This window comes from Lontra canadensis, unplaced genomic scaffold, assembly GCF_010015895.1.
Source record: "Lontra canadensis isolate GAN:19392208 unplaced genomic scaffold, GSC_riverotter_1.0 scaffold24, whole genome shotgun sequence".
NCBI classification, from domain to species: Eukaryota; Metazoa; Chordata; class Mammalia; order Carnivora; family Mustelidae; genus Lontra; species Lontra canadensis.
The window spans coordinates 10,331,490-10,341,945 of record NW_022631018.1 but is presented as its reverse complement, the minus strand read 5'-3'; the positions used below and the strand labels follow the sequence as shown (position 1 = coordinate 10,341,945).

Here is a 10,456-nt window from a genome sequence, read left to right as displayed (position 1 = left end):
CCCAGGGTCCTGGGATTGAGTCCCACATTGGGCTCTCTACTCAATGGGGAGCCTGTTTCCTCCTCTCTCTCTGCCTTGCCTCTCTGCCTACTTGTGATCTCTCTGTCAAATAAATAAATAAAATCTTAAAAAAAAAAAATCTTATTAAAAAAAAAACAACTAGTTCTAGGGCAGACTGTCCAAACCAAACTAGACTAAGAAAGAGAAGAGGGGCGCTTGGCCACCCGTCAGCATTATGGGAGATGAACTTCCTAATGCAGTGGGAGGTTCTATTAAAATCAGACTTCTGGCTCTCTCTTTCAGCTCTGTATTTCTTCTGCCAATTTCCTGCCCTTTCTGCCCACACTCCCTTTGTCAGACTTTCACCTCTAAATCTTTTAAGATCCATTTGAATGACTTCCCCTGGCCTCATCACCCCAGCCAGACGCGATTCCTGCCATCTAAACTGTGCAGCCACGTTCTCCATTTCCTCATCAGCTTATTTGTTTCATTGATCACACAGCTGTGGAGCCTCTCCAATGGGTTTCCCACTAATCTAGGTCCATAAGCCTACAGAGAGGAATAAGACATGGTCCCTGCCTTCAGTTCAAAATGTAATAAAGGGGACAAATAATCCCAAAGCAATGTGAGAAGTACTATAATAAAGGAGGAATGAGATTCTACAAAACCAGTCTGATGACATTTAACATACATTCCTTTTTACTAAGGTTACCTTGTGTATGTTTTCACCTTAAGAAATTACAGACCATTTTAGAACAAACCAGTTATTTTCTTTTTGCATCTTCTCTGCAGTCTGAAACAAGGTTTGCAGTATCATATGCTCGTACATGTCTTTTAAATAAACGAGTGGAGGTAGTTAGTCCACTGACTGCAGCTGACAAGCTAGATATGTTCTCCTTCAGTCTACTCTTCGAAATGGAGATTTAATGTTCTATACCTTTTCACTGGGAGATTTCCTAATGTTAAGCATTCTGAAAAATAGGAATAAACTCTCATGGTCCAGGGAAGCAGATCCTTTTTTTTTTTTTTTAAGATTTTATTTATTTATTTGACAGACAGAGATCACAAGTAGGCAAAGAGGCAGGCAGAGACAGAGGGGGAAGCAGGCTCCCCATTGAGTAGAGAGCCCGATGCGGGGCTCAATCCCAGGACCCTGGGATGATGACCTGAGCCGAAGGCAGAGGCTTAACCCACTGAGTCACCCAGGCGCCGGAGAAGCTGATCTTTTATGTTCTGTAGGAACATCCTCCCCCAACTGAAAGGCTAGAAGGGCTCTTGTTCCCCCTCCCCTCTGCCAGCGTATGGTGACCTTCTTTACTAAAGGAAACATTTCTTACTCCAGCTTTTGTCTTTTTTATTCTGGTAAGAATCAGATGAATATGTATTATTCTTTAAATTAAAAAAGAAAACTTAACATCAACTCTTTTCTTTAGTATTATACAACCAAGCATTCATTTGATCACCTTCCTGGGGCTGCTTCTCTGTCTCCTGCCCACTACTTTGTTCAAAACCCTCCACCGGGGGCACCTGGGTGGCTCAGTGGGTTAAGCCACTGCCTTCGGCTCAGGTCATGATCCCAGGGTCCTGGGATCGAGCCCCGTGTCGGGCTCTCTGCTCAGCAGGGAGCCTGCTTCCTCCTCTCTCTCTCTCTCTCTGCCTGCCTCTCTGCCTACTTGTGATCTGTCTCTGTCAAATAAATAAATAAAATTAAAAAAAAAACAAAAAACCTCCACCGTCCTCTTGCTGTTGCCTGTTTCCTTCCCCTCTCCCAGATCCTTCTTCTAAGCTGAATATAAAGAAGAGTCGTGTTTTTGCGTGCTTAAGGTACACTCATACTTCAGAGTTTAATTTTTTTATTTGCCCTTTCTTGCCCCTTTCATGCTTTTGATTAAATAATTCACAGTAACATATTTGGACTGACATTTCATTTACAGGATCTGAGTGATTTACAGAGAGTTTCCAGTAACTGTTCTTTGCTTTTTAGAGCTTAACTTTTCAATCCTAAGCAAATCTCACTGCACTTTTTTTTTTTCACAGCCCTTTTAAAACTATGACAGAGTCTGTGCTAATAGTTACAGTTAGTCAGAAGGATAGAGTGGAAAGAAATTAGATAATTCAGGGATTATCAGTGTTACAAGCTTAAACACGAGGAGGCTCCAAGCAAAAACATCCTAGTATGCCCTCCTCACCCTCCTTATTTTTGGCTAATTCCAAAGCAAGCACATCTCCAAAAAATATGGCTTCTTTGGTGAGCATCTCTGTAATTCATTAATAACCTGAGTATTATTTATACTTTGCACATTAAAACTGGTGCAAATAACATTTCTCAAGTTAATAGTTGAATACAATAAATATAGAGAACCATGCGTAGCATATATGAGCAACCAACTGGGTGGCTCAGTCGGTTAAGTGTCTGCTTTCGGCTCAGGTTGTGATCCCAAAGTCCTGGGATCAAGCCTCTCATCGGGCTTCCTGCTCAGTAGAGAGGCTGCTTCTCTCTCTCTCCCCATGCCTGCTGCTCTGCCTACTTGTGCTCTTTCAAATAAATAAATAAAATCTTTAAAAAAAAAAAAAAGCCGAAAGTGTTAAAAGTCTTATGTCCTCTGTATAGGACCTTTCTGTAGATTGCTTCTGAAGCCCAAGTAATTTAAATAAATTGTATAAATGCTCACACTTTATGTGTGATACATTTGAGATCATAATCCCCTGATTTCCATTCCAGCACTTTTCCCCAAATAACCCAATTTGATCTTTGCATTAATTTAATATCCTTCAAAAGCCATCCTTCAGGGGTGCCTGGGTGGCTCAGTGGGTTAAAGGCTCTGCCTTCGGCTCAGGTCATGATCTCAGGGTCCTGGGATCGAGCCCTGCGTCAGGCTCTCTGCTCAGCAGGAGCCTGCTTCCCCCCACCCCTGCCTACCTCTCTGCCTACTTGTGATCTCTGTCTGTCAAATAAATAAATAAACTTTTAAGAAATCTTTAAAAAAAAAAAAAAGCCATCCTTCAGATATTTCAAATCAAGAACTCTGAAGTTGAGTAGATAAGCAGTAACTAAGGGAAGCGGTAGGAGAGAGGAGGCGTCTTGAGGTTCGTAAGGGTGAGCATTTGACTGTCTTTTTACTTTTTGGCCACGATGCATATGAATTGCTTTCTTTAGAGAATCTCTCACCTTGTAGAAGCTGAAAGTGCCAGGCAGTCACTCTGCAGCCTTCTTTGCAACCAAGTCACTGATGCCATGACCCACCCTTGAGTTTGAATTAGTCCAGGAACACGAGTAGGCCAGGACTGACCGACTCCATTCTGATGAGCATGGGCAGGATAGCAGTGAATTTAGAGTCCAGCTCAGCAAGGTTGGCAGTGTTCACTGCAGGGTCTGTGCCCAGTGGCTGTGGCAGTGGTCCTTATGCTTCTAATTCAATGCCATGAATTTGGTTTCTCAGCCCTTCCAGAGATTTTATCCAATATCCTTCAGTAAATTCATTTCCTTAAATTAGCTAGATTTCGTTTCTGTTGCTTATATCCTTTTTTTCCTTCAAATTTTATTTTATTTTATTTTTTTCAGTGTTCCAAAATTCATCGTTTATGCAGCACACCCAGTGCTCCATGCAGTACGTGCCCTCCACAATACTCACACCATGCGTCCAGTTACTGTTAAGGGATATGGCACTGGCAGTCCATGGCAGATGGCGATTTGTCTTGTGAAAGCATTTTAAAAACACATTCTTAGAGCAAGAAGGATACATGTTGATTTGGGGATAAGGCAAAGGCTGCGCTGCATTTAACATTTTCATTCTTTTTCTCCACTTTTCCTGTATTTGTGGAATCTGTTACGAGACACAGCCCACCTTCCACTCTAGAAACTGAAAATGCCAAATACTTGCTTTCCCAATTTTTCTTACCAACTATAACAGTTATGTGACCTAAGTTCCACCAGTTAGTTGCACCCAACCCAGACTTGGAATCTGAAACCAGGGATGTAAAGATAAAGAAGCAGCTTTAGGACACCGTGCTGGGGTGGGAGGTGGCAGCTGCACTGAGCTGAGAGGCGCTGGTGGCCTTGATGGTACTGCTGTATCCAGAGTCCAAAGGCCCTGAGACTTCCTGCACCTTGTGGCCCGATGTGGGCGTTTCTAGCTCTGTAGCCTACAAACCCAGTCCTCTGGCCTTCTTGGAGCTTGTGTGAGCTACCTAATATATTTAATAAATTTGCCTGCTTAAATTATTCCAAGTTGGTTTCTGTTTCTTAAAATTAGGAACTCTGACTGCTGCCGTAGTCCCCAAAATTCCTCCCTGCGGGTGTCTCACATTTCTGTCCTCACCACCACCACAAAATTCATCAATGCAATACTTTCACAAAACAAATTTAAAGTCCATTTTAACAGGCTCCTTCTGCAATCAGTAGCTCCCTAATAGAGGAATTCTGTATGTAAGTCCATTTTCATCTGCTTCTTCTAACTTTCTGATGTTGGGCCCAACTCAAAGCATTAATTGTTAAAAGAAGTTAAGGAGTCTGGAACTGTCATAGAAATATCTGAAATTTTTAAAAATAGAGAAAACTTTTCATTGGTGCAATGAGTAAAGCTCAGATATTTGGATTAGCTATATAATTCTTGCATGAGTTAGATATATTTTTAAATGGTTGGAAAAAATCAAAAGAATAATATTTTACAATATGTGAAAATTATATGAAATTCAGATTTCAGTGTCCGTAAAGGTTTATCGGGACACGGTGATGCTCATTCATTTCCCGTGTCTGTTCTCAGCGACAGAATTAACGCGTTGAGTCAGAGATCACATCAAGGTAAAGATTAAAATACCTTTAGCCTTTTACAGAAAATGGTTTGCTGACCCCTGGCCTGTACTTTTCAGAATGATGCCTGAGGCCCAGGGTTTCTTCTGGTCTGGAATTCAGCCCCTTAAAGAGGATCCTGTCACCTGAATTTTACTGGAAGCCTCACTCAGCCCCAGCCAGAGCGGTGGCTGTCATTCCTGGCTGCAGAGCAGTATCCCCGGGGGAGCTTTTAAAAAGTTCCCATATGTCCTCCCGACCCAGATCATTTAAATGCGAATGCTGGAATCAGGGTCTAGGAAAAAGAATTCTCAGAAAGCTCCGTAGATGTTTCTGAGGTGCAGCAAAGCGGAGAGCCGTGTGTGGGAAAATGGAGCCGACTCAAAGGTGTCTGTGGGTGCGCCTCAAGCTGCAATGCTTCTCGAACTTTAATGTCAACTGAGGATCTTGTTAAAAGATAGGTTCCGTTTCATTCGAGCTGGGCTGAAGCCTGTGATGGGCTTCATGGCAGGTCCCCCTAAAATATGCCCCTCTGCAATATTAATTATTTGGGTTATTCTGAATCAAAGTTACTTAAGCAGCTGCTGTGCAAGGACACTCTGAGCTTCCTTTATCCCCCTGCAAGCGGGAAGTCTCCCCTGTGGCAGGTGGCCTCCCGGATCCGGAGGTAGAGACACATCCTTATCGCCCGAGACCGGGGATTCAGCACTGCGAGGCTGTAAAACACTCGCTCCTGCTTAACCAGTTGACTGGCCCAAGCCCACACTTGTCAGTTTCTCACCAATTTCTTGTTTCTTTGTCTGAAAGGTAAGTTTTGCTTTGGTCACTTCCTTTGAGTCTCATGTGCTTGTGAGCTCTCCTATGAAATCAAATTTGTCTCCCTCCTGTTACTCTGTCTGACGTCAACTTAATTATTAACCAGCCAAAGAACCCACAAAGGAAGAAAGGAAAAGTTTTCCTCCCTTTTGCCAAAGATCCCATATTTCAGAAAAACTGCGGATGCTGCTGGTCCATGAGTAGCAAAGTGAGGGCAAGGATTTCATTGAACTTGTGAGAACATATTCCATGACTTGTGTTCTTGCCCTGCTTAGCAATAAATCGTTGCACGACAGAGTTCTTTCTACTTCAGATGTGGTAGTCAGTTAGAGCCTCTGAGGACATGACAGGCTAGTTGAGATGCTGAAGGGTGGGAAGGGGCCAGATCTGAGAAGAATGGGGAAAGGACTTCCCAGGCAGACGGGAGCCTGTGTGACGGCCCTAAGGCAAGGAGGACTCACTTTTGAATGGTCTGTGTGACTACAGGGTGACAGAGGTTGATGCTGCTTTGTTTCGTTATGGGAAAGATAACAGTTTAAAAAGGAGATGCCTCCATTCATCCTTGCTGGATCTGTCACCTTGAAATCAGTCTCAGAAAATCAGAGGAATTCTGTCACCGGAAGAAGGAAAGCAATTCACAGGAAGATGTAAAGGTGTGTTTGCTGGGCCATACAGAAATGATGGGACAGAGAGGACTTGTAACGGACTTCGCTAGGTTCCTCTGTTCCACACCTAGTTCATATTACACTGTAGTCATAGATGGCGATAACTCTCCTCCTGAAGCAGGTCCTCTATGAAATTCTTTTGGGCAGTCAGGGAGAAGGTGAAAGTTTCTTGCTGAGTCTTTGGGGCCTTGATGGTGTTCAGCTCAAGAGTCATCTACAGGCCAAAATGGCACATCTTAGGACAGCTCATTCTTAATCCCTACAACAGCTTCAGCAGCAATGGTGGGCCATGCGGAAGTCTTTTCCGGAGTAGCAGGGGTGCCACGGGAAGCCTTCCTGCAGGACCATTAGTGGCCTTGACTTGGAAACCCACCTGTAGACAGCCAAATAGGGAGCCAGAGTAGAAACGGAGGAAAATGCTGGTCCGCACATGTTTACGAGGGAACACGTGTATCAACAGCTATGAAGCGTTCCTGGGAGGAATGGTGAGACAAAGCACAAGCGGACCTCCTGCAGCCTCCCCCTCCCCCACTCCTGGGGGGGAGATGTATGAAATTCTTCTAAAATCTCCCAACTATCTTAATGTTAATACCTTGCTAGAAGGGAAAACAACCTTAACTCCACAATGGCAGGACCTGTGGTATCTCCTAGGTATCTTGTAGGTTGGCCCTCGTTAGCCTATGAAAGTTCTTTTGAAACCTCCCTTTTCCTTACTTCCTCCAACTCCTCGGTATATAATCACTGCTCCCCAAGCCACAGACACACACACACACACACACACACACACACACACACACACGTGCAGCAGCTCTTACTGCCCAGGGGTCCTGTCCCTGTGCTTTAATGAAACCACCTTTTTGCACCAAAGACGTCTCAAGAATTCTTTCTTGGTCATGGGCTCTGGACCCCACCCCACTGAACCTCACCTATATTCCAAAACCCCATCAGTAGCATCAGAGTTCAAAAGATACATGGTTTTGTGAGTTTCTTGTTTTAGCCCTAGGGTTGTTGTAGGGTGTATAGAGGAGGAAGATGTGGAAACACCTAACAGGGAAAGGGGCTGGGGGAGGGAAGGTTTCCAGCAGAAGATGGCATTTAAACTAAAGTAAGCCAAGAGAAGGGAGGATAACAGAATAAGGCAGAGAACCACAAACAGTTCCTTAAAAGCTGGAGGAGAAGGTAGGAGGGGATTACAAAGAAGTGAAGTTAGAAAGATTGTTAATTACATAGTACATAACTGGACACTCATTCACTATGTGTTTGTATGTGATGGTCTTTATTGGTGTAGGAAGGTAATTCCCCCATAGAGCTCTCACATTTCTGCTTGCCTTCGGAGCAGAGGCACTGACAGCTTTAGTTCCAGACTTTCTCTTCAAGGATGCTTGTAGCCAAGGACCTTGGATGGCAGAAATGTCTCACTGGAACAGAAGGCAGGTTTATTTGCCATCCAGTACAGTAAAGGTTGGGTGTCTTAAGCTCAGAGAAACCTCAGGTGTGAGGCAAAACCTGTGTGTGTGGCATCTATCTGGACAGTTCCTGATTGCCATGGAGGGGTTGGGGGAGGGCAAGGGGGACCCACCTAAACATGAGGCTGGTGCTACTTGCTGTGCTGGGAGTAATAAAGTCCTTTGCCTCAGAGCTAGGAGTCTTCTGCCTTCTGTCAAAGCTCATGAAGCCGCGGTAGGCTAACCTTCCTAGCTCCTGACACTAGGTGTTTGCCTTTTGAGAAGCAACAATCAGTTTGGGGCCTGGCTCTTTTTTTTTTTAACATACCCTCATAGTTAATGAATCTTATCCATACTGGGCACTTGTGCAGTCCTAGCTGAGGTAGGATTTTAGGCCAATTGAATGCTCCATATCCCTTCTAATACGAAAATGCTCTAGCTTATGAAGCTTGTGGAGCCAAAAGGCAATGAAATACAAGGTGAATATTTCACTGATGTAAAAACAAATGCCGAGAAGCCAGGCAGTGCTTGGCTTACCAAATGGGATAGGCCATGACCTCAGACTGCAACAGGGAACACATCTACCAGGTTAAATTGAAAAATCGCCTGCTATCCAGGAAACAAGGACACAGTGGTGATGGTAGCCAAATGGGGTTTAGCCACGAGATGACTCTAGCAATGCCCACTTTGGGGATGGGCAATAAAATAGAACAAAAGTCTCTGTGGACCTTATATTATCTTCTCAAGTATGTACTTTAAATTATCAAAACCGTAGCCTCAACAGAGTAAGTTAATGCAATTAAGCAATAGAAGCAAGTGTTAACTTTGAGAAACTTCAGTCTTTAACTTGACTGAGTGGGATTACATTCTACTAATTTCAGAAACAAGCTGTTTAAACATTCTAGGTGGGGGCATCTGGCTGGCTCAGTTGGAAGAGGATGCAGCTCTTGGTCTTGGGGTCATGGGTTCAAGCCCCATGTTGGGTATAGAGATTACTTAAATAAATAAACTTAAAAAAAAATAAACATTTTAGCTTATAAAATAGGAGATCACTGTAAAGTGAACTTTTTGGTCATTCATCTTTGAGACTATCTTTAACCACTCAAAACCTCTTCAGAACATCCAAGTCTAAATAATGGGATGGAATGAATAAAGATGTGTTTTATGTGACAATATAATGTTTTCTTGGTGAGCCAGTGAATTTTTTTTAATTCTTTAATAATTAATATTTGTCAGTAAGACAGACATTAGAGAAGGATCAAAGGGAATATATTTCTGTGTCTCTGGAGATGCACTTTATCCAAATATGGCATTATCTGAAAAATAAAAAGTACTTGTTATATAACGTGTAATACATTTCATAGTTCCAGAATAACCCTGAAGGCAGAGAGGATGAGTACTGCTTCACAGATGTAGAAAGGAAGGCTTAGCAACATTAAATGACTAAGCACATGACACTAGTCAATGGCAGAAGCAGAACTTGAATCCAAGTGCAATGGACTAAATGTTTGTGGCCCCCTCCCGAATTCCTATATTGCACCCTAATCACAGTGTGATGGTGTGGAGAGCTGGGGCCTTTGGGAGGTAATTAAGTCATGAGGGTGGAGTCCTCATAAATGGGATTAGTGCCCTTAGAAGAGGCCAGAGAGCCCGCTAGCGCTTTCTGCTGTGTGACACGTGGCAAGAAAACAGCCCTCTCTAAACCAGGGAGAAGACATTCGTCAATAACCCGACCATGCAGGCACCCCGATCTCAGACTTCCAGCCTCCAGAACTGCGAGAAATACATGTTGTTTAAGCTACCCATTTGTTGTGATTTGTTATAACAACCTGAACTAAAATACCTGTGTCTTCTGTTTTTAAGGCTAGTATGTTTAAGTAAGACCACCCCTCTTTTGGCCTCCACATCTCCAAGTAGAAGGCTGAAAAGAGAGCTTGGAGATCTCCAGCTAAGCAAACCTGTTCCCTGGTCTTCACATCCCTATTGATAGAAGCAAAGAGGAGTCCCCAGAACCCCAAGTGCTCTTAGCAAAGTCCCCAACCTTTCTCAGATTTAACACTCATGGCCTCACCACCGCTGGAGACCGTGAAGACTAATCTCATTCTGTTCCTTATCCCTGTTTACTTGGGCTACCTCAGGAAGCCAAGAGTTCTGAGAGGGAATCAAACCAAGAAACGGACTCAACTACAGAGTCAGAAGCGATGGCTACCAGAAGCGATAGTGGTGGGGGGATGGGTCAAATAGGTGATGGGGGTTAAAGAGTATACTTACCATGATGAAAAAATAATAAAATTAAAATAATGGGGGGGAAAAGAAGCCAGGAGTTGTGGGTTGCCCCACATATCTCTGTGAGCAGTGGTCAATCTCCTGACCGGCACTTCCTGTTCACTCCCAACCTGCAGCTTTATGTTTCTCCATTGCACTTACCCACTTACAACCCCCTGCCTCTACCCACTCAAATTCCACTGAAGTCTAAACTTTATGAGGCAGGGGTTGTTTCTGTCACTGTACTGCCAAGCAAATGGAACAGTGCCACAAAAATCTGCTGAATGAATGTGTTTCTTCCTCTATAGGTATGTACAAAGGAAAAGTGTAAAGTACTTTCTATTCTTACTGTATATGTCCAGCAAAATGTAACTCCTTATTATCCTCTTCCATTTAGTCTACAACAACAAATGTGCCATGGGAAACTCTAGGTTTGTGAGCCTTTGCCCAAGGGCACAGCTACCAGTCTCGAGAGG

The 10,456-nt window shown here is 43.5% G+C and overlaps 1 protein-coding gene across 5 annotated transcripts in view; it reads right to left on the bottom strand.

Annotated features, from left to right (window-relative positions):
• Window positions 1–8,937: 8,937 nt before the first annotated feature.
• The window catches only part of SPATA45 (spermatogenesis associated 45), a 36,148-nt gene continuing 34,629 nt past the window's right edge, over window positions 8,938–10,456 (bottom strand). For all 5 annotated transcript variants that reach the window (XM_032862784.1, XM_032862779.1, XM_032862783.1 and 2 more), the window contains one exon: window positions 8,938–9,031. In XM_032862784.1, coding sequence (XP_032718675.1) covers window positions 9,012–9,031 — 20 coding nt within the window. In that variant the 3' untranslated portion in view covers window positions 8,938–9,011. The remainder of the gene's footprint in view (window positions 9,032–10,456) is intronic.